General features: G+C 38.3%; 1 protein-coding gene across 4 annotated transcripts in view; it reads left to right on the top strand.

Moving 5' to 3' along the window:
• NEIL3 (nei like DNA glycosylase 3) overlaps positions 1–25,054 on the top strand; it is a 35,242-nt gene that overhangs the window by 6,374 nt on the left and 3,814 nt on the right. For 2 of the 4 annotated variants that reach the window (XM_072037281.1, XM_072037280.1), the window contains 7 exons: positions 6,898–7,013; positions 11,725–11,859; positions 12,611–12,824; positions 14,722–14,796; positions 15,972–16,138; positions 19,011–19,180; positions 24,556–24,958. In XM_072037281.1, the coding sequence (XP_071893382.1) occupies positions 6,988–7,013; positions 11,725–11,859; positions 12,611–12,824; positions 14,722–14,796; positions 15,972–16,138; positions 19,011–19,180; positions 24,556–24,958 (1,190 nt within the window). In that variant the 5' untranslated portion in view covers positions 6,898–6,987. Of the gene's footprint in view, positions 1–4,120; positions 4,320–6,897; positions 7,014–11,724; positions 11,860–12,610; positions 12,825–14,721; positions 14,797–15,971; positions 16,139–19,010; positions 19,181–24,555; positions 24,959–25,054 lie in introns of those variants that run through there. The other 2 variants (XM_027456377.3, XM_038178072.2) reach the window with 2 other exon arrangements.

Genomic DNA, 25,054 nt, shown 5'->3' with positions numbered 1-25,054 from the left:
GCAGGAAGTGGCATTGTTCCCTGTATGGCTAATACAGAAAAAGACGCCATGAGGCCTCCACTCTAAATCACTGTCTGGTGAGGTGCCTATCTTTTGCCATTGATCAAATGGACCATAGTCGATGGACCTCTGTGATTAGTGAATAGCTTGCCTCTCTCCTTGTAAATCTAAGCCTTTCTCATGGATTTAACCCTTTAGTCCACACAGAAGACAAATTTGGATTTAAGTTAGATTAGTCTGGCTTTTTTTTTTTTTCCAGCGAAAAAAATGAAAGTTTAATACAGTACAAAGGTGAATGAATGATTTTTGGTGTTTGAAATCAATCCAGGGCTAATTTTCTATTCCTGGCTAAAAATGACAAAATCACGTTGCTGAAAACTAATGCGTCAAACTAGTCAAGATTTTCAGGGATTATTATTTGTTTATCTCTAGGGAAATCAAGAATTGATGCAGAGAGAAGATATTTTTTACTAAGTGTCTTGCAACAGTAATTTATTCATAATGCTCTAGTAAGCTCTAGTCAAGAAAATCCTTGTACTGTTGTGACAATGTCTATATAAAAATATTGATAACTGTACACATAATTTGCATCCTCTATCTGTCAAACTCATGTCCTGTTTTGGCTACCTAAAGTGCAATATATTAAACTTATTTATAAGAAATTGACTTTCTTGTTTAGTATAAGAATTGGTACGCTAAGAATATGGTTCTGTGTCCAGCTTTCAACTTGTGTAAATTAGGATGGTTAAGAGACACTCAACTGTCTCTCTTACTTCCAATGCATTAATCAAAAGTATTTTCAACACATACCCCATGTTCAGTGAGAATAGTACATAAGCTGTAAGTAGCATTTTGTTGTGACTGCAATAATGCAGAAAACTCCCATGCTAAAACTGTCACTCACAACTTAGTTAATAATGTTATTTTGATATTTTACTGCAATTTCCAAAGCTCCTCTTTTAGTTTACAAAAACTGGAGCTTTAAAATACTAAGTTACAACAACATATTTTCTCTAATGGAAAGTAAGGACTTCACAAAAACAAAAGGATTTCACCAATCAAGGCATTATTTATTTCAAGATAACTAACAAAAAAAATAATTTAATTATGCCCCTGTATCAACACCATGTGACTTTCAAAATTTTCTGGCAGACCAGGAATCCATAACTAGAACACATTCCCTTAACAGCACAAATATTTGGATTAATTGCATTAAAAAAAACTAATTTAGGAGGATTTGGGAATGTTTTTACAAGGTTTAGGAAGGATTTCATTAGGATTACACGATCAGTAACTTTCAGTGTACTTAACTGTTCGCATTAACTCTCTAGGCAACCATGAAACAGATCAGTCATCTGCTGCTCTGCTGCTTATTAATTCTTATCCAAGATTTTGTCACCATAAAGGGAATGTCTTTATAGTTCATTGTATACTTCAACCAGCCAGAATTAAAAAACTGTGCCTTAATGAGAATCTCAATGCTGACATGGTTCTTCTGACTGTTGGATTTAAAAGAGCAGGGTGCACTTGTCTTCTGCGTATTTCTGTTGTCTTGTGTGTTCCATTCAGAGAAATTGAACTTTAGTCTGTGGCTTAACATGACATTTCAGTTAAGTTAGTCTGCTTTTGTCACATGATAATATTCCTTGCCAACTTTTTTTTTTTTTTTCAAAGCTCTGTTAATTGCAAACTTAACAAATGTATTTAAACTGTGTGCCAGTGTTCTAAGGACAACACATTAATCCAAGGGAGAAAATGCACATAAAACAAAGAGTTTAAGCAATTGGATATTGGTAGCTCTACTCTTGCAAATTAACCACATCGGTTTTATGTCAAATGCCCTGAGCTAAGAACTGGTACAAGGCAGGGAAATTAGGGCTCTTGTGAAAGTTCTGGAAAATGGAAACAAACAAATAAAAAAGAATGTGTATGCTTCTCATAATTATGGGAAACCTGATTTTTTAAAAATAAACGTACTTTTGATTTGATTGTCTAATGAGATCATAACTGCAGTAATGTGTCAACTATGTCAGAAACAATATGAGTGTCCAGTTGTGAGCACACTGTTCTATTGTATGCTAATATCTGAATGTAAATATTGCAAATGCACAAACAAATCAAGAAATGTCACCCAAGAATGCCCCTGGGAAACATAACAGAGGCAGCTGTGCAAACAACTGTAATAACAGGGAATAAATTTATGAGCATATGTAGATTTACTCAGTTTCTGTTGCAAAAATAGATTTTACCTTTCACCGCAGGTGACTTGTCATTATTTGCTACATCTATTATCATAGTACAATAGATCGCTATGATTTCATTGATGGAACAGCAGACAGGAAGTATAAAATGTTCAAATATTAAACTTATACACTCATGGGATTTATATGCTTGTTTGTTCTTGAAATTTGCACATTTAATTTCTTTTTGGAGATATTATTTCTCATGGCCATTAGATTTTTCAAAGTCAAAATAAAGTGTAAACAACCATTGATGAAATTACCTGCCAAAAAAATGTTATATTTTAGCAAAGAACTTGGACATAAATTAAGCAAAAGCTTTTATTTTATACGCAATCTATCAGCATCCTTTTAAAACTTGCCTCTTACAAAATACATTCCCCTTAGTCTGACTATCTTGGAACTGCAAAGCTGAAACTGAATGGCAGCAATTGAGATTTCCTGTCTCAAGGAACTACTGTTATAAAGGCAGCTAAGATTATTCTGCTTAGAACTTTGTAAAATAGAAGCATTTATGTATTTCTCTCTTGACTGCACTACTACATCATTTTTAAAAAAACTGTGTCAGCAATAATTTTCCTCAATTACTGTTGCTCTTTCAGCTGCTGTTATTGAGGTACTTGCACTTCACACTGTGGGACAAAACCAATGCTCAGCATTTAGCATTTGTCTGACACTATGAAACTGTCAGACTGGTATCTCCTCCTGTGCTGTTACTGCTCCTCTTTGTTTCAAATGTCTTCTTAAATGCTTTTCTTAAAGTAAAGAAACTCCCAAATGTTTATCAACTATCACCAAACACTTTAATATAAAGCTCATCAACATCTTGTACAAAACTTGAGTTCAACTTTTTGTGAATAAAAGTGCATGCAGTTGAGTTACTGTAGAATCTCCAATTAAAATTCTCTTGTGTATGTGAGTGAAAAAAGGGGCAGAGAACCTTATTAAATGCCTAGTGTCAGAACTGCAGATGCACCTGCAAAATTAAATGTGGAATTGAAAACCCAACCTACTGTAACATGTTGCACCAGCCATCCACTGAAAAATATCCAGTTAAACTTCCTTATCACAAAACACATTATATTTGATAACAGGGACTGTTGGTATATTTTTAAGGTGCTTAAATGTGACTACAGAAACCAGAGTTACTCAGTGATTTGTAGCTGCCTTGGAAGAACAGTAAGGCAGGACTCAAGGGCATGGAATGGGATTACATATAGTAGCATTTTCTAACTTTCCTAGCACATCTGAAATCATACTTTTATTTCAGTGAACATAGTAACTTTAACCTCATTTAGTCACATCCTTCCAGGGGAGAAGAAAAACAAACAAAAAACCCTTATCCTCTTAGGAATTAGGCACGTTTTATTCAAAGCCAGTGCCTTGATAACAGATTGGATGTGGACTGTTTATATAAGAAATCATAGGCACTGAAAGACAAATGTGAGTGTGCCTCACGAGGTGGATGTTAGGGGTGGCACCTAACCGCCTACCTTCTGGTGCAAGTCCCCTCAGAATTTCCCAAAGCTCGTGGAGTTTATTACATCCATGCTGACTTAGGGTTTCTTACCAACGCAGCAGAGAAAAGAACATTTTCTATGTGTAAACAGACACGGGCTGGCTGCAAATCCTATTAAATATTGACTCTTTTAGGACTGAAATTAACTTCCAATTGTGCACCGAGTCTGTGGCAGCTAACTGGGTATTCAAAGCCACTACAAGTTCACGCTTAAGAGCAAGACAAATAAGAGATACCGTGTTTTCTCTGAAGGCTCTCACGACACAAAGCCTTTCGTTTAACGTTCTTAGGGCGTTTTGCTCCCGCCCGGGGTCGCGATGACAGGGACTGCCTCTTTTACTCTCGCCGGGTGCTAACGGCCCGGCCCAGCCCGGCAGCGCCGCCCCCGAGCCGAGCGGGAGATTTGAAGGGAAGCGGCGGCGGCGGCGGAGCGCTCGGCGGCCATGGTGGAGGGCCCGTGCCTCGCCCTGTTCGCAGAACGGCTGCGGGCCCGCGTGCGCCGCGGCCAGGCCGTGCGCGGGGCGCGGGGCGGCGCTGCGCCAGCCGGGGCCGGCAGCGCGGTGAGGGCTGGGGCTGAGTTTGGGTTTGGGAGGCCTCTGGGGGGCCGCGATCAAGCTTAGGGGTGGGGTGTGCAGAAGTGCAGAAGTTGTACGGCTGCGTGTGTGGTGTTAAGGAGCTTAATTGCATGTCAATAACCTTTTTTTTTTTTTCTTTTTTTTTTTTTTTAGCATCGTGTTAATTAGACCAGCTATTCAAATAAACAAAGGCTGTGGCGTCTGCTCTCAGTACAGGCTGTGTAATTTCGCAACTAGTTTTTATCTTTCTAGCTGGCAGCATAAACTAATGCAACAGTATAAAACTCTGCTGGGGCTTTGTGAGACCTTCTGGTAGCAAGCCCGTATAAATGAGCAGGTCTAGCTAATGGGCTGTGACAATCCTGGGTCTGGTTTTGATTGTGGAGGCGATGAGGTGTTTGGGTTTTTATTTATTTATTTATTATCTCAGCTGAGTGAAATTGTATCACTCAAGTCCTAAGTAAGTGTACTAGATATCTTCAGACAAAAAGTTGGGGACTGCCCCTCCAACACCCTTTGCGATATAAGAAAATGTATTAAGGATTAAGGCTGAATAAAACAATACTTAAATGAACATAAGAAAGAATGTGGCTCAAGATACATCTGTTTAAGATATGCCATCAACAGATTGGGCCTGATGGCTTTGTATCCCTCAGGACTAAGCTTTTTAAAATTAGGGAGTTACTCTTACAATTTCATAGGAAAATTTAATGCCCTTCATTGTTCATAATTTAGTACAGCAGAAGTCAGCTCAGGGTTGAATTTATTCATCAGCAAATGACCATCACAAAGCTCTTGTGCTTTTCAAATCTCAAAAGTTAACCATAGCCTAAGCTTAGGCCATTGCTGAGGACTGTAGTATTTAAGAACATCCACACAGATTTATACAAACCTGAGTGCCTTAAATCCAAAACACTTTGTTGCATATGGACTTCCTTTAATACTTTTATTGGAAGGAATGAGCAGTTTATGCAAGAAGGAAATTTTTGCTTTCTTATTTTGATAATAGGTGAAGTAAATGATGTTGGTGTAATGCAATATATATATATTTCTACTCGATAGATTAATAACTGCAAAACCCTTTGAATGTACATAATTTCAGGGTAATAAGAAAGTGGGGGAATTATTTTGAAAGTAGCTTTGGAATTTCACTAATCAGCTCAAGCCTTGCTGATTTGCTGGAGTTGCTTTCACATATGTTTATGCTGCAATTAAGCATTGTTAATGAAGCTTTGGTACTTGCATCTGTCTCTTGCAGTTAAGGCTTCAATGACCATGGGTATATTGTTTGCAAGTTTCATCAGTGTCTGAAAAGGACCTTTCAGAGACCTCAAACTGCTATTCAGAGGGACCCTGACACATTGAGAAAAATGGGCTGTAAGAAACTTGTGAAGTTCAGCATTTGCAGGACTTGCAAACTCCTCTACCTGGAACAGAATGATGCCATGCAACGGCAGGGGCATGAGTGCTGCTCAGGTGGAAGGTGGCTCAGTGAGGATACTACTGTGCCCTTCTGGGGAAGAGGGCCAGCTACCTGCTGGGCTGTGTTAACAGTGTAGCCAGACAGCTGAGGATGATGATTCTGTACCTCTGCTCAGCACCTCTGAAGTTGCATCTGGATTACTGTGTCCAGTTGTCAACTCCCAGTATGAAAAAAAAATGGTAATGTAGTAATGGTAATAGGCCTAGGAAGCTGAAACGTGATGTGTTGAGAGAGGCTGATGGAACTGGGTCTTTATTGCTCTCTTTGGCTGTTTATAAAGGAAGGTGTGGAGACAGCTAGGCCATTGTCAGAAGTGGATGAGAGGATGAGAGGCAACCAATACAGGCTACAACAGGAGAAGTCCTGATTAGATGTTAAGAAAACTTTTCCACTATAACAGTAGCCAAGCCCTGGAACAAGAGCCCAGAGAGAGGAGAAACACCATCCCCAGAGATGCTCAGAAGTTTACTGAACGAGGCCCAGGACTGCCTGATCTAAGTTAGTCCTGCTTTGGGCAGGTGATTTGGACCAGATAACCTGTAGAGGTCTCTTATTATAATTGTAATGAAGCTTCATGTGCTATGCAAGAAAAGATCATTGCTTCAATTACACAATTATTGTCATCTCTTCTAGTAGTGTCCTGCTTGCTGTTCAACATCATCTGAGATTAGACCTTCAGCTGTTAGGAAGAGAGAAGCATCTCTGTGAAGGTTATTCTGTAATATGCAATGTGAAATGCTGAAAGCATATAATTAGCATGGCAAGAAATTCCAGCAAGAGGTATTTGGAGAAGGGTGGAGCCTTGCAAATGGCAGAAAGTTGACACTCTGACAACTGTTTAATGTTCAAACTATACCCATTAGTTTATATCAGCTGGGAACTCTGTTTTTGAATTCATGACTTGAAGGAAAAGGGATAAGATACCTTGATTTTTTTTAAAAAAAAAAAAAAAAAAAAAAGGTTGATGTTGTCTAAATTGGAAAATTAGTTCATACATCTACTTGCTGAATACATACTGATGCTGGTATCAAAGTATTATAAATTCTGTTTTAATCTTCATGCATATGTACTCATTTTCAGACTGCCACGAGTGAGGAGAGAACCTCTGTTCATAATTTCCTTACTGGATATGTTTACAGGGGTGTGGAAACATTGGGAAAGGAACTTTTTATGTATTTTGATCAGAAAGCTTTGAGGTAAGAGGCAAGAAAAATGTTTTCTATGTGTTTGAACTGTGTGTTTTCAGGTTTTTGTTGTTGTTCATGCTATTGTCAGTTCCATATACTTGGAAGTTAGTCTTATGGAGAAACTTCTCTGCAGCCTCTGTTTAAGAGCTTGAAACACTAGATAGTCACTTAAATTGTTTCAGATAATTTACTGCTTTATTATTAGTCTAAGATTCCGTGTAGAGGTACCTGAAAAGGACAGTTGTTCCTTGAAATGCTTTGTTTCTTTCAATCAGGAAACATAATTCTATTTTTTCTAAATCTTTAAATAAGAAAATGGTCTTTTCTGCATTCAGTGTAGTCATTGTCAGCTAGTGACTAATCTTGAACAAAAGTGCCAAGACATGATTTTTCTTCATTTAAAACTGATAAATAGTTTCAACCTTAAATCACCTTAGAATTCTGCGATGTTTTGCCAGTGGCACTGCTGTTATAGGAGAGAGAACTGAAAATGCTTGGCTGCTGGTACAACAGTTTACAATGGTGCACGCTGGATAAAAGCAGTGACATTAGAAGTTATCAGGGATGATGCGTAGACAAATCTTTGGTGGCAGGGGGCTGCTGTTTATCAGGTGTAGTGCTGTATGCCTATTTTTTTAGTGTTAGAGGAATGTGTCTTAGGAACTTGCACGTATGTAAGTGAAGTAAACACATGGCTTTAATAGTAATTAATACTAAAAGCTTTAACAACTAATGCTAAAAAAGTGCAATGAAAGAAAAAAAGTGATAAAAGTTGTATACCATAAAACAAAGCCAGAAGCCCCAAATATGATATGTGATCCTGTGAAAAGTCTCCAGGAACAAAAGAGAAGTCTACCAACTATGAAAGTATCCCAAACTCTATAGCTGTTTATATAGGAGTCTTGAATCTCTTAATAAAACTGTTGGCATAGTAGTTACTGCTGTATATCAAAAGACTCTTCACAAGTTAATTCTTAACGATATTACGTATAGGTCCTGATGATTTAAGAAACTGCTGTTGTTGTATACATGACTTCTTACTGCAATTTTAAGATGTTTATATTTTCTAGTTTTTAATTAAAACAGTGTTGGGGGGACATGGGGATTAGAATGTAATAAGAGGGGAAATATAGGGATTTACCAAAGATGCCTGAAAGTTCAGTGCAAAAGGTTGGGATATCTCCTGGGAATTGACCTGGGCATCACCTAGCTAAATCTTAATGCAGAGAAACAAAACATCCCCAATATTCTTGTTTGAGAGATATGGACCAGTGGTCTTTTTCTGGTCAATTTCCAGTCATATGATTTAGAAAAGAGGTTTAATACGTGAACAAATGTTTTAATAAAATATCTATAATGCCTCAAACTTTCTGTTAACAAAAAGATACAGTGCTTATGACTGTATTATATGTATTAAAAATTAATTGCATAAGCAAAGGAGTGAATTACCAAAAATAGTGTTTTTTTTTTTTTTTATTGTACAAACTGAATTACAGTATAATGGGGGGGGGAAAGGCTATTACTCTAAGAAATGTAAGCAAGCATTTTGCATAAGTTATCTTCAAAGAGAAAGAAAATGTGGTTAAGTTCTAGTATGGAAAATATGATCTTTTAGCCCTCAAAGCTATTAAATAATTACTAAGCTTCCTTGTCAGTGCAGTAATATACCATACTTTGTGAAAAAACAGAATCATAAAATGATTGGGGTTGGAAGGGACCTTAAACATCATCTAATTCCAGCCCCCCTTCCATGAGCAGGGGCATATTCTTCAATTCTCTTTTGATAATAAATTTAAGTTTCACCAATTCATCATTTAAATTAACTCTAGAATTGTATTAAGAAATCTTTTTAGTTGCATTGATTATTTGATTGGAAATGTTGTGAAAGTTATGTACAGGAAAGGTGTCCTCTACATGGCAGACAGAAGTTACCTGTTATCTGGTAGTTAAGATGTTTGTTCTGATATTTTAAAAGTGTATGTTGTGCATCTGAAACCAAGTTGTTGAGGGGAGTAAGAGGAAGGCTTCAGAAACTGTATCTAAGATTGTCAGGATTGCTCTGGGAGAGGAAGTAAGGAATAGGCCTTCAGAGGATGTATTCTTTATTAAAGTAAACTCAAATATAGGACACTATTGTCACGGGGGTTACCGCTACACAGATTCTGTGTCTGTACAGTTTCTCAACATAATAAAACCAGTTTTTCTCATTTGCTGAGATTTCCTGTGAAAATGTGGTAGTGATGCTGAAATGTTTGTCAGACAAACCTAGGTAGCATATCTTGTGAAAGATGGGGCCATGAAAGGTAATTAACTCATACTGTGGGTTTTCTCAAGTGGGGAATGGCTGCCTGGTGGAAGAAGGTAACTTGGTCATGGAATTGTTTAATACAGTTTGGCTACTGCTTGCCTGACTTGCAGATGAGGCTGCTTCTGAGTTATTGCCACGTTAATGGGTAGCAAATAGCCAATGAGGGAAGTCCAGGATGCTTGCAATCCACAGTAGGCAACTATTTAGGAGTACAAATAATGATGAGGAGAAATTAGTATTTCTACTTTTTGATTCCCGTTTAAACAAGGTAATTGAAGTCTCTGAAGAAAGTCATGTCAAGTTTTGAGGAAAAACTAGATTTTTTTTTTTTTTCTACTTTGACTTGCAAGTCACTTAAAAAAAAAAAATCAAAGCTGAAAAAAAAGTCTGTGATACTAGTGAGTTGTGCTGGAGAGGCCTGCATGGATTGCAGGGTTTGCTAAGGAAATGAAAGTTACGTGAGAAAGTTTGTACTGGGCTTAGTTTCTGTAGTGTGCTATTAACATTTATTTGGAGTCAGAAATTGTTTGGAAAAGCTTCTGAAAATTAATAGTGTATCTATATTTTTGTATAACTGAAAACAGATGAAAATGTTCTTAGGAAAGAGATCATAATTATTGACCACAAATGCCTTAAAGAAAAGACATCCACCATCTTGACTGGGAATTACATGTTGGCACATAGAATGTGATAATGTGAATTGTCAGTGTTCTTCTTACGTTTCCTTGTAATATATTGACTCTGTTGCTATTTAACTCTTTTTAGGGAAAAAATGGCTTAAGCCTTATGATATTGTGTAACGCTAATTCTAAAAAACTTACCCTTTTACTTTAAAACAACAAAAAATCATATTTTTTTTTTGCTATTAGCTGTCATTTAATAATAGATCCTAAGTTTAATTAATGTTTTTTTCCTATTAGTCATTCTTTTGCCCGATTTCAACATATCAAAGATAATGAAACAGAGTAAAATCTTGTAAATTTCTTAATGTAAATGTGTAGCAATGATCATGAATTATTTTTTCTATTAGTGAACTGGCAGGTCACTATAGTAGTTAACAGTACTGACTTCTTAACGTTTCTTTTAAACAAAATACGGTTAATAGAACCACCAGCTACTAAAGTGAATGCTGTTTTTTAAAAGGAACTTTCTGTAAATTTTAGTGCATTCCCATTCGGTAGCAGGATGCAAGAGTTTGGTTTAATCTTTTTTTGACTAGTTAATCTTGTGTAGTACTGTTTGCAGCACTTCAGAACAGGAAGTGGCTAACAAACAAAACCAGCTGAAATATCTTTATTAACGGAACTGATTTCCAAGAAGAGAGCTCTAGACACAGGTTTTTGAAAACTAAAGGAAATTAATGAATAAATACTATGAGGATGTTACATAAAGAATTGGCTTTAGACTATGCTTACTGAAATATTTCCTTAACCTGATGGCAAGTACTTAAAATGCCCATCCTTCCTGATGTGTGACATGGAGACATTAAAAGGACGTATGCTTTGACGTTCAGTTTGTTTTGTCATATGAGTAGATTCATCTGTTAAATCTTTTTTGCAGCTACAAAATATTGTACCTTTTATGATATACAGTATTTAATCTAAAAAGTAGAGACAGGACATGAATGTACCAGGCAAATTTGTAATAAACAAAATTTATGGGACTACAGTCAAACTTGTCCTTTGCTGAAGTATACTAGTTCCCAGTAGAATATATTATAAAATGTAAGACTTCTTAAAACATTAGTGATCTGTAAAAGAAATCCTTGAAAGTGTCTGTTCCACTCCTTTGCCATATGTGTGTTTTTCAGTTTTTCTTTTATTAATTTTTAATTGACCTGATGTCATTGCCTTGGTTGTAGGTTAAAAAAAAATAAAAAAAATCAGAAAACAGAATATGGCAGATGTTAATTACATTGTTTATGGCATTATTGGATGTAGCTGTGATATAATGTAGTGTTGGCAGAGAAAGGACTGAAATCTTTGCTTTCACACCGGATGACTTCTGCCTGATTTAGCAGTATATTGTCTGAAGCATTTCTTTCAGTCTCCCTGAGGACTTAAGAACCTGTGTAAAGCTAGCATGTTGGGTGGAATCAAATACTAAGTGCAATACACCAGAAAAGTGTGTTAGCAATCACTTTTGAATTTTGCATAATGAATTTTGAAGACTACTTGAAAACTGCTATGTTTTGGAGTGTTTCTAATTTAGGGACGGGACAGTTCTTCTCTGGAGACTGACACTATGCAAACAAGTAATTTGTTGCTATTTTACTCTACCAGAATTTATGTACATGCTTACTGACTTTTTTAGGTCAGAATAGTTCATAAATTAAATAAACAAATAGACTAGTTTAATGCTTGGAAACATTTTTAAGATTAAATACACATAAGAACTCTCTTTCTTTCCAAGGATTCACTTTGGTATGAATGGTTCCATGCGCATTAATCCCGATGGAAGCAAAGACAGAAATGGTGCATTACCAGTTTTGGAGATACAGCTTACTGAAGATACTATTTGTTTTTTTGGGGTGACAACAGAATATAGGTAAAGTGAAAGCTAACTAATTTAAAACAAACAAACAAACAAAAAACCTGCACGGCTTGGTTTAAATGTATAACATTCTTGTAAGAATGTAGTAGAAAAATCACACGATGTTAAGTGTTTGGATGAATGCTGTCATAGACACACTGAAATAAATTTAAACTTCCTAAACACAACATGTTTATTTTTATGGAAATCTAAATTTGTTGGTTTTGTATTAGAGTTTACATACAGTTAAAGTAGTTCAATACCGTGGCCTTATTAGGTAGTGTTGAGACTGGGAATGAAACTTGGATTTAATTTAGTTCTTTTATCTGAATGCAGAACCCTATCACTTTAATTGTCATGTTGAAACTACCAAACCCATGTAGCTATACAGTTTATTATAGCTGATGTCCAAACACATGATTCCAATGTTGGAAGTAGTTTTAAAGCAAGGACCTTACAACTAGTTTCTGAGCTAATATGAAGAAAATAGGAATGATTTTTTGTATATAGCTTGCAAGTTCTGTGCATGTATCATTGAGCTGCTTTGTGAGGGAGGGGTTAATATCATTTCTGTGCCTCTTCCTGTGACTGGTATTTTCACATTTTGTGTTACCTGTGTATACTATTCTATTATACTTTCATATGTTGTTTTAAAAACTGTACGGATATGTTAACATACAACAGAAATAAATAAATAAATAATAATAATAAATAAACAAACAAACAAATAAATAAATATATATGAAAGTTTATTTTTCTCTTCCAGAAAGGCAGCAGAGAGTGAGCAGAAAGTGAGAATGATGGAAAGCTTGGATGTCTGCTCCCCAAAGTTTAGCTTCTTAAGAGCAGAAAGTGAGATTAAGCAGCAGAAAACCCGCATGTTGTGTGATGTGTTACTGGATCAAACAGTATTACCTGGAGTGGGAAATATCATAAAAAATGAAGCACTATTTGACAGTGGTCTTCATCCAGCTGTTAAAGTAGGTGGACTGTACCAAGATTGTTCTTAATGACACCCAAATATTAGAAATGTAAATACACGTTTATATAATGTTTTGTCATCTTCTTATCTTCCTTTGTTTTCTCACCTATCATTTCTTAAGTTATTCCAAGGCACTGAAATTCCAGTTTAATCATTATAATTTGTCATGGCTTTCCTTGGAACCCGTTGCAAGTTGCTCCTGTCTCCTAAGTTGGACGTACTGGTTGAGGCCATGCCTTCAGTCTTACAGCTTGAAACTTCTTTTCTAGGGAGTTCATTTACCTTTCAAATCCTGACCTTGTCTGGCATCATGTTGTGCTGCCTTTCAATTGACAGCCCATAAATAAAGTGAAGAATGCTCAGGTTTACTTAGTTACTACCCAAATAGTATGTAGTACAGTTGTTTGTCTCCTCCACTTACTTTCCTGCTAGCTGGCATAGTGTGCTTTTCTGCCATTGTTTACCATACTTTTTTTGGTAAAAATCCTCAAACATGCATGTTGAAAACAAGTCTGATGTTAGCAAATCAGACTGAGATTATATAGAATGTAAAGCAAAGCAGGTGAAAATAGTGAGAGTTTTAGTTATATGTAATATTTCTGAAAGTTCTTCATAGGATCAGTCTGGATTTTATTCTTTCCTAGAGCTGTATGATGACATGCGTGGATATGATGACTGTCCATTTGAAGTGAGTGGATATTCATGTAGGTCTGAGGACGCTCAGGTGCATTCTCAGTTGTTTATAAATCCTGATATTTAAGTATTCCTACAAAAATGAGTCTTGGGTCTTGATTTCTCTGTTGGATGTTACTCAAAAATTGCATAGATTCTACATTTTATTTATCTGAATTAAAATTTTATGTCAATAGGAGCTGCAGCTTACTTGTGTATCCAATAGTCAAAGTAAGAATAACAGGATGGGGATCTCACTTTTGTTGTTGAATATATTAATTAAAACAAGTAATGAACCATGGAACTGACCTCCTTAACCTTATTGATGCTTGGTTTCTTTGGAATATGAATGCAAGTTCTACCGAAACTATGGAGGCATCTGTTAATTAAGTTTCTCTGGCATATCTTGTTTCCAACCCATTTTTAATAACATCTGGAAGGTTATCTAGTCCAGTGTCCTTCTTAAAGCATGACCAACTTTAGAGGTAAATCAGATTGCTTAGGGTCTTATCCAGAAGAGTTTAAAAATAAAAATGCATCAGGTGACATTTCAAAGCCCCTCTGGACAACCTGTTTCAGTGCTTAATTCATCCCTAGATACTAATCAAAGTGCATTAGTATGCATCTGCAATTTGAGATGGCACAGGAAATTAAAATATGACTTAAAATTGGAGTTCATAGCAGAAATATGGTTGATACATCTCTAACTGTGATGCCTCTGTCTCCAGCATTCTTCCTGAAGATCTCTCACAAGGAAGAGTTTCTGATGATAGGTAGATTTTACAAAATCCACAGAGAAATTAAGAGGTAATTAAGAGTGTTTAACTCCATATGATTCCTGTGATCAGGAACTATTAGGTCAATAAAAGATCAACCACTGAATTTTTAGTCAATGTTTTGCACGGTTGAGGCAAAGTACATTGTTTGCTATTCACAGAATGAATTTATGTAGTGTAGAACATGAGTAATATTTTACTGTTTTTTTTAAATATATATGAGCAAATTATATAAATTTTATTTATATGTATATATGTATGTGTATATATATATATATATATATATATATATATATATACAATGTAAAGTCAAATAACTCATCATAACAGGATGCAATGCAATTAATGCAATTCCACATCAACTGAAGGTGTTTGGAATGCCTGTTGTTATACATCTTTCTACTGTTGTTGCTTAACAATATTGTGAAAATCATGCCTTATTTACAGGTTTGCCAACTGACAGATGAGCAGATACATCATTTGGTGAAAATGATACGTGACTTTACTCTGCTTTTTTATAAGGTATAGACACACATTCCTGAGAAACCTCTAAAACTTGACTCCAGCATATGTCAACTGTATTTGATCATCTAGTGGAAACTGTAAAAAGATGCAACAAGACAAGTGTTTCAGTGAATAGGAGTCTTGCTTTAAGTGTTCTTTATTAATTGCAGATTGTCAAATGATGAAAGGTGGAGTCTCTAGACTGTAAAAATGTGCAGAATGTTGGCCCAGTTGCAGCAAGAAGACACATGCGTTGCCAGAGGGCCAGTTCAGCAGAGTTTTGCTTTACATGGGCTGTAATGTTACCCTGAGCGTGTCAGAATTGATGTTAAGCATGTGCTTATAAGGTGAGATAAGGTCACTCTTCAAACTGGGAGCTAGAGGTCACCTCAGGGAAGTATGAAGGTAATTCAGTTTGTGCAGCTTCTTTTATGAAACTTGAAAGTATATCTATATGAGTAAATACGTTGTGAATTCTAACTTTTTTTCCTCTAACTTAAGCAACCTTTTTGGTTGCTGAAGTGAAATAAACTCAAGGGTTTCCCTATTGCCATAACTCTTCAACAGGATTTTCTTTCTTCCTGTATAAGCCCTATAATTTCTGATTGCTCTTTATCTTTCCAAAAGAGAAAGAGAGAAGTGGACCTAATTCTTGAATGTATTTTTTTTTCTTCAAGCTGCATGCAGAGAAATGAACAACAACTGTGCAATGATTGTTTCTCATATTTTTCATGAAGAGCAAGGAGCTAGTGTTGACAGAAACTTGTTTTTTGGTAGGCTAAGAGGAAAGAAAGCACTTAACATCTTAACATCTAATACAGTCTTTCAATTGTAGAGGTTAAAAATGTACTTTTTAATGAACATAAAATGAATATAACTGCCTATGTCATGCTACTATATTTTTTGTGCTTTTTTTTTCTGTCTATTATTCCAACATGTGGAAAATTCCATATCCTGTTACGCCAAATTTAATGGCAATTATTTCCATAAAAGAAGATGAGATACAGGCAATCACTGTTATGAGCTTGCCTTCAATATCTTTGTTTAGTCATTAAGCTATCAGTTTACATGGGTGTTTTTTATTATTTTTTTTAGTTTCAGATGAACTGTAGAAAGGCTGACATAAACGTTGGGCCTGTAACTTGGGTTTTAAATGGGTTTACTGGGTTTTAAACTTGGGTTTACATTTTCAGTGCCGCAAAACTGGATCTCCACTCTACAAACACTACAAAGTATACAGGAGCCGAAGTTGTGGTCAGTGCAATGGGAAAATCACTGTGTGCCGTTTAGGAGAGAACGACAGGATGACTTACTTCTGCTCTCAATGTCAAAATGCTGATCCCCAGCTTGTCAATGTTAGGTATGAGGTAACTTTACAATGCTTAAACATTGATGCACTTGAAGTGCTGTTATGGTAACAATGAATAGCAAACCAATTGCATGCAAACCAATGTGCATTTTATATCTAAATTCACTTGTGTTTATGAAAGAAAAATGTTTTGGCCACTGTTATTTTTAAATGGTTAAAAGCCTTGTTTAGAATACTTCTTTCAAAAGCCCCTTCTCTTATGAGCTAGCTGGTGCTCTAATAAAATATGGGAATCATAAAAACAACTCAGAGTACTCAGAATTACTCATTGCTTCTGGAGAGATTGCTCCCGTTGTTGCTGTTATAATAGGCTTGGATATTTACACATAAAAGAGCTGAATGGCTTAAGGAAAGTAGGAATTTTTGTCTCCCTTCCTTTTCATAGGAAGACCTCTTCAGTCCAGGAATTTCTAGACAACTGTGCATCAATGCAGGTTTTTTTTCTGGCTGTAGAGTTACACTGAGGAAAACTAAAAAAGTAAATTCAGAGTGCAGCAAATACCGTAGCACTTAGGACTTTTATTCCTCCTTATCAGTTTTGGAAAGCCTTTACTACAGGTGTGCCACAGAGACTTTCAGTGCCACATAAATAGTGCTAGCAGCAGCCTTCTTTCTTTTATTTTAGAAAAGCACAAAACGTATTTGATGTCACAGAGGGGCAAAAGGTAAAAGTTTCAAAAGCACCTTGACTGCAGACTCTTCCACACCTAAGTTGTTCTTGAAAATTTTCATCTGAGGCCTCAGAATCTTGCCTTTTAATTTTGAACTCTGTCAATCTGATAAGAGGCGCTACTTCAATTTAAAAACTTTGTCTTCATTAGTGTGTGCGTGTTGTGTGTGTGTACATATATTTAGATAAGATTTACAGAACACATAAAACTCTCTTTCTCTGCCACCCCTACGCTGTCTTCTTTCAAGATTCAGATGGTTGATGGGATTTTGCATAGAGCTTAAAAATCATCTCTCAGTACAGATCAAACATTCAAAATTCCAGCTTGGAAGATAAATATTTCACATGCTGATAACCCCAATCTGCTTTCTTTTCTGAAAGTTTTAATGAGAAATCTTTTGCAGAATGGTAGGAAGGTGGCAATGTTCCATTGAGTCAGATAAATAGAAAATGATGCAGGGGAAAAAATATATTTTTCTCTCCATATTAGAACAAATAGGGGGGTTCTGAAAACAAACAAACAAACAATGGTGTACTTCAATTATAAATGTGGTAATAGTAGCTGTAAAATGAAAGATTGTTTCTATTCTGTTCTCATACACTGAGAACAGAATCACTGTTCTACTGCTCTGTTTTCTATTATGCAGTAACTATTACCACATAAAAGTACGTTTAGCTCTCAGGTGGCTTATCTGCCATTCCAAGCTTTTCACCTTTGAAGGCTAAAAGGAGGCCCTGAGATCAAACTGACTTGCTACAGTTCATAAACAGTAGAATTTAACTCAGTTGTTCCTGGGTCAAGTCCAGTAGCTTTATGATTTTGCTCAACTGAGAAAATGAAGAAAGCACTTCACATAAACTACTTCACCAAATTCAAATGTACCCTGAATTTTTTAAAATACACTATTTTCCTATATTTTATCAACGCCAAAAGGAGGAATGAGAATTATACTGAAAAAAAGGCATACTGAATATATTCAGTCTGGTAATGCATTTTTGATAGCCGAGTAGTAGAAATGATTTAATTATGTATAAATATCCATTTTTAATACTTCCAGTTCATCTGTTTTGTTATCTAGCCCCCCAGTATTTTGCTGAATGGTATTGTAATGTCTATTCTAACTCTTGACAGCACAGTATCTCTGGTATGTCAACAGTTCTTATTAGCCTCCGTATCTTTCCTGTTGTGGAAGATCTGTGGTAGATAACAAATATCAATACTGTTGAGAAAAAAAAATACTGTAGAAATCTGGCCTGTTAAGGAGAGTGATAATTACAAAATAAATGATAAGTCTAAGGAATGTCACAATTCACATAAATGTTACTGAACCAATAAGTTCATGTTATATTTAACATGCTAACAACATTTGAATAGTATGACAAAATTAGTCCTTGGTAGCATGCAGTGACTGTGAAAGAGGAACTATGACTCTAAATAAATGCACCAACAGAGGGGTGCAGTAATTTACAGGAAAATAACTACAGATCAAGTTTATAGAAGTATTTTCTGTACAACTTTGGCTCATCAATTACAGCAAGGATGTTTGTGAACTCTGATGAGAAGAAAAGAGCACAAAAAAGAAAGAAAATTCTTAAATCTGAACAGGCTCCTAATACTTTAAAAAAGTAAATCACAAAATGGTGTCACAAAAGAAAGACTTTCTAACTTCAAGGTTTTCAATTTTGTTGACTGTTAACAATAAAGTGCCCTAACAGGTACCATTTAAGCGAGAGCCAAGATGTTTGATAGATAGTGTGGCTGTCTGTAGTCCAGCTTCTGAACAGTTCTTCATTCAGTAATGTATTTGTTAGCATTCTGTACAAGGGATAATGGGAGTGTACTGAAACAGTTGTCCTTTTTTGCCAAATTCTTGCTGCCCTACTTGAAAATGATAAGGAATTTGAGAGAGGCTGGACATTGTGCTGTAGAGTGTATCAGTTCATTACTAAATTTCTGTCCATATCAGATTGAATATTTTTATTTGTATTACTTCTGCAGTATTGGGAAAGATTTGCCCTTTAGGTAAAGAAAAAAAATCAAACACTTATCATGACATGCTGTCCAAGCTATGATAGGCAGGTATAACACTGTACTACTTGTTCTCTAGCACCATGCTTTCCTGCACATAGTGGTGTAAGGTAATTTGTAGAGGAAACGTCACAAAGGACTAACATCATTCTTCTGTTTCACAGCAAACTGCCAGCTAGAAATAGCCTAATTGGCTGGGCATATGGCAGGGGGTCATGTTCTAATGAACACATAGCTCAGAAATGTGAAGAAGAGTGGACGTGTATGTGCTGCACCCTAATAAACAAGCCTTCTGCTGAAGTTTGTGATGCCTGTTTGACTTCAAGGCCTGAAGGTATTGAAAGGTTGTCTGGACCCTGTACTGGAGAGTGGGGAGAAGGGAGGGTTGTGGGTTTGATGCAGATTTTAGAACTACAGAACTGTAGAAGTGCCTTGATGGGAATTGTATTTATGTAACTTTAGCTAACTTAAAGTCAGATTTGGGGGAATTCTTACACAGACAATTACAGAAACTGTCATGTCTTCAACCCTGAAAGCGTCTTGCCTTCCAGCTTTGTATGCAGGTGGCGATTCTATAGACAAGTCTCCAGGGTAATCCTTTGTTATTGCTGGGGCAAGGACTGAGACAAAATACCATGCTTTAAACTCTTATTAAAATCATTAGAAGTTGGCAGTAGATGTCTGACAGAGAAACCATCAGGGGGCAGAAAAGTAATTATCATTCTTCCATGTGAACAAAAACAGTAGGGGACTATATATTTTGGTACGCTTTCCAAAAGAATGTTTGGTTTCTTAGGGGCTAGTATTTTTCCTCTGAGTACAGAGTAAGGATGATTGTGGAGTTAACAGCATTTGTTGTTTGTACCCTGGAGCTTTAGTGCTACTCTCTAGACCTGTAGGTGGGCAGAAACAGCTGTGAATGAGACCTAGAAAGGGACATGAAAAGGGAATGAGTAACAAGCCAACTTCTGTCCAGATTTCTGTATAGGAATTTAGATACTAGGAAGGGATAAGAGGGGTAATGGACAGACTTTCCACCCATTTTCTCTCTGAAGAGGAGATCTGTATTCTTTCACTTCTTTAACTATACGCTATTATTGCAAGTAGGTCTGAATTTTGTAGATCTGTTGGATTTAGTGGAATACAGTTACAAAAATTCTCTCTCTTTTTTTTTAAAGTAACATTTTTTCATTGTAGGAGTGGTATTTGAGACTTTTTAACATAGTTTTTCTTATCTTTCTTTTCAGACAGGGATTTCTCTACCTTTGATTTTTTTGGCTTTTATGTTGTTTCTAAAATTAACTATTGTTTTTAGAAATGTCTGAATTTGAGGATAGAATTTGTGGTATGTAAAGTTTGCTGTTGACTGTACAGCCAAAAGAATTCATTCTGTTGACAAAGATAACTATTTACCATTGCCACTCAGTTTCTTTGCTCCTTTGCTAAGTACAAGGCCAAACACCGTTCTTAAACAGTCTGAGTGCACTGAAACCAGTCTGTTTCATTGTGTGCAGCAGTGGCAAAATAAAAAATGTCTGGACACAGGTAGCATTCACAGTAAATTCTAAGAATTATTACTTTGTTTCTGAGTGAGATTGCCTTTGGTACTAGAGAGTGTGCCACTGTGTATACCTTACCTACCCATTTTTCTTCTGGTTAATTCCCTCTTGTTTGTGTGGGTGAAGGGAAGATGCACAGAGATGTTCCCTGGAGATGGTAGAAAAGAAAGTAGTCTATTCTTGAATACTGTGGCTTCACAGCTACTTTAAAAAGATTGCACGCAGGAACTCGGTGTTTTTCTTTTCACCCTTTTTGAGGGATTACAGTAATATATTAACCCTAGTTTGTTTGATGATGATTGCCCATGGTGCAGGCTTCTGTTTCAATGAAGAAACTTACTGTTCAGGTCAGGAAACAAATGCAAAGTATATGTCTGAACTTCTTGCTTCTGAAGCCTCTTATAATGAGGGATCAAGAAGTTTGGATCCACATTGTGTTTGGAAAGGATAGAAACTGTGAAAGCAGTAGAAAACCAAGCAAATTCCTTTTATGTCAATGGTAAAACAACACTTAAAAAAGGATGATGTATTGATGTTAGAGCTACCATACCCTGCAATCTCTCACAGGAATTATAAGGATAATTCCATCCCCGATAGGGGGGATGGAAGCTGAAAGGTGCGCTGTTCGCATAAACTCGTGGCTTCGTGACTGGTGTGACCGGCACAACTTTGGGTTCTTTGATCACGGGAAGGTCTATGCTACACCGGGCCTGATGGCACCGGATGGGATGGGCCTCTCTCGGAGAGGGGTAAGGATCTTGGGTCAGGAGTTGGCAGGGCTGATAGATAGGGCTTTAAACTAGAGTCGAAGGGGGAAGGGGCTAAAACCAGGCACGCCGGTGAAGACCTAAGGGATGGTACGCTAGAATCAGAGGGGCTGTGTGCCAGTGAGGTCCTTTGGTTCGATCCACAAGGTGCTGAGTGTAAGGAGACGCACCTGAAATGCTTCTACACAAACGCACGCAGTATGAGGAATAAAATGGATGAGCTAGAAGTCCTGGCCCAGTCCCGCAACTACGACATCATCGGCATAAGCGAAACCTGGTGGGATGAGTCCTGTGACTGGGGTGTTGCGATAGACGGTTACAGGCTCTTCAGGAGGGACAGGCAGGGTAGGCGAGGTGGTGGGGTGGCGATGTATGTGAAGCAGGGGCTGGACTGTGTGGAACTTCAGGTCGGCGATGGCAAAGTTGAGAGCCTCTGGGTAAGGATCAAGGGACGAACGAATAAAGGGGATGTCGTTGTGGGAGTCTATTACAGACCGCCTGGCCAGGACGATAGCGCCGATAACTTATTCTTTACTGAACTAAGAGAGGCCTCGAGATTAACTCCCCTTGTCCTTATGGGGGACTTCAACTTGCCAGACGTTAACTGGGAGTGCCACACGGCTGACACGAGCAAGTCCAGGAGGTTCATGAAGCACCTAGATGATAACTTTTTGGTGCAGGTGCTAACGGAGCCAACTAGGAAAGGTGCCCTCCTAGACCTGTTGCTAGAAAACAGAGAGGGTCTGGTGGGAGATGTGGTGATTGGTGGCCGCCTCGGTCATAGCGACCATGAAGTGGTTGAGTTCAAAATTTACGGTGACAGAAGGAAAAGTGCCACCAAAACCTCATCCCTAGATATGGGGAAGGCGGACTTCAGGCTGCTCGGGGAACTAGTCAGCAAGGTCCCCTGGGAAGCTGCTCTTGAAGGCCTTGATGTCCACCAGTGCTGGTCACTCTTTAAGCGATGCCTCCTAGAAGCACAAGATCAGGCGATTCCTAAATATCGCAAGTCAGGCAGGCGGGGCAGGAGGCCGGCGTGGCTGACCAGGAACATTCTAATGGAGATTAGGCGGAAACAGAGAGTGTTTCGCTACTGGAAGGAGGGCCGGGTGACATGGAAAGAATACAGGGATGCTGCTCGTGTCTGTAGGAAGAAAATTCGTGTGGCTAAAGCACACCTAGAGTTGAAGCTGGCTGTGTCTGTGAGAGAAAATAAAAAGGGTTTTTTTAGATATGTGAATGGAAAAAGGAGAACTAAAGAATACATAGGGCCGCTCCTTGACAGGGAAGGTCTTCTCACAGACGATGACATAGGCAAAGCAGAGACGCTTAACGCCTTCTTTGCCTCTGTCTTCAATGCCGATGATGGGCTTCGGGACCCAGGGTGCCCCGAGCTGGAGGACCGGGACGGTGGGGATGACAAACTCCCGACCGACCCTGAACGTGTGCGGGATCTGCTACTCCACCTGGATCCCTACAAGTCCATGGGTCCGGATGGGATTCATCCCCGGGTGCTGAAGGAGCTGGCGGACGTCATCGCGGAACCTCTCTCAATTATTTTTCAACGATCCTGGGAGTCTGGAGAGGTCCCGGTAGACTGGAAGCTGGCAAATGTTGTGCCGATTTTCAAGAAGGGTCAGAAAGAAGACCCTAGCAATTACAGGCCTGTCAGTCTCACGTCAGTGCCTGGTAAAATCATGGAGAAGATGGTTCTCGAACGTATTGAGGCGCACCTGGGGGACAAAGCAGTCATTGGTCCCAGCCAGCATGGGTTTGTGAAGGGCAGGTCCTGCCTAACTAACCTGATTTCCTTTTATGATAAGATCACCCGTATGGTGGACCAAGGGAAACCAGCTGATGTGATTTTTTTGGACTTCAGCAAGGCTTTTGACACGGTTTCCCATAGGATCCTACTGGACAAAATGTCCAGCATACAGCTAAATCAAAACATCATACGATGGGTGAGCAATTGGCTAACGGGCAGGGCCCAAAGGGTTATGGTGAATGGGGCTGCGTCAGGCTGGCGGGCGGTCACCAGTGGGGTCCCTCAAGGCTCCATTTTAGGGCCGGTACTTTTCAATATTTTTATAAACGATCTGGATGTAGGAATAGAAGGCATTTTGAGCAAGTTTGCTGCTGACACCAAACTTGGAGGAGTTGTGGACTCTGTTGAGGGTGGAAAGGCCTTGCAGAGGGATCTGGATAGGTTGGAGAGCTGGGCGATCGCCAACCGCATGAAGTTCAATAAGAGCAAGTGCCGGGTCCTGCACCTGGGACGGGGAAACCCTGGCTGCACGTACAGACTGGGCGATGAGACGCTGGAGAGCAGCCTAGAAGAGAGGGATCTGGGGGTCGTGGTAGACAGCAAGTTGAATATGAGCCAGCAGTGTGCCCTGGCAGCCAGGAGGGCCAACCGTGTCCTGGGGTGCATCAAGCACGGCATCGCTAGTAGGTCGAGGGAGGTGATTGTCCCGCTCTACTCTGCGCTGGTGCGGCCTCACCTCGAGTACTGTGTCCAGTTCTGGGCACCACAGTATAAAAAGGACATGAAACTGTTGGAGAGTGTCCAGAGGAGGGCTACGAAGATGGTGAAAGGCCTGGAGGGGAAGACGTACGAGGAACGGCTGAGGGCACTGGGCCTGTTCAGCCTGGAGAAGAGGAGGCTGAGGGGAGACCTCATCGCAGTCTACAACTTCCTCGTAAGGGGGTGTCGAGAGGCAGGAGACCTTTTCTCCATTAACACCAGCGACAGGACCCGCGGGAATGGAGTTAAGCTGAGGCAGGGGAAGTTTAGGCTGGACATCAGGAAGGGGTTCTTCACAGAGAGAGTGGTTGCACACTGGAACAGGCTCCCCAGGGAAGTGGTCACTGCACCGAGCCTGACTGAATTTAAGAAGAGATTGGACTGTGCACTTAGTCACATGGTCTGAACTTGGGTAGACCTGTGCGGTGTCAAGAGTTGGACTTGATGATCCTTAAGGGTCCCTTCCAACTCAGGATATTCTATGATTCTATGATTCTATGATTCTATGATTTATTTTGAAAAATCTAAATATTTTAATTGCAGTGTCTGTGCTAAATTCCACTTTTTATAGTTAATTGTCTCATAGCTTTCATGTACAGATTACTCTTCACTTCTGATCCTATTCAGACATAGTAATGTTAGCTTGAAGCGTATATTGTACGTGGCTCCAAAAGTACATGAGCTTTTGTATTGAAAGAAATTTGGTTCTACAGCTAATCTATGACAGGTTTTTGAGATCTTTCAGTATGGCATAGTAAATTTACTCTTTCATTCCCCATATGAGTTATAAGTACAGGAAATAAATACAATTTATTATTCTACACAGATGGCTTATAACTAATAACTTGTTTTTCTCTAGTCCCAAAGACACAGAATGCTGGAGATTCTGCAGCCTTTAACACAAAGCTCATGAAGTACCCCTGTAATGAATTTGGAAAACCAAGCACAGAAATAAAGATTAATAGGAGAGCTGCATTTGGAACTACAACTCTTGTCTTAACAGATCTTGGTAACAAAGTAGTTTTGAAAAATGATAACCAAATATCTGATGGATGCTCTGAGTATGCTGCTCCAGAAAGCAATTGTGATCAGACCCACAATAACGTCTATCATTCAGGAAGAAACATGGACAAACACAGCTCAACAAATGTAACTGCTGTGGCTTCACCTTCCTATCAGGAACCATTCTCTCTCAAACCCATAAAGAAAAAGCGGAAAACTCATCATGTACCTTCTGTTCACCAATACGATGTAACAAGCGGGTAGGTATTCTAAAATGTGAACAAGTCTTTTTATAATCCCATAAACTATCTTTATCCCTGAAGATGAATGGAATGTTGTGTTGTAAGGTTCATAAC

The sequence above is a fragment of the Anas platyrhynchos genome, chromosome 4, assembly GCF_047663525.1.
Source record: "Anas platyrhynchos isolate ZD024472 breed Pekin duck chromosome 4, IASCAAS_PekinDuck_T2T, whole genome shotgun sequence".
Classification (NCBI taxonomy): Eukaryota; Metazoa; Chordata; class Aves; order Anseriformes; family Anatidae; genus Anas; species Anas platyrhynchos.
Note: the sequence above shows the minus strand (reverse complement) of the source record. Positions and strands in the feature narration are given on the sequence as shown.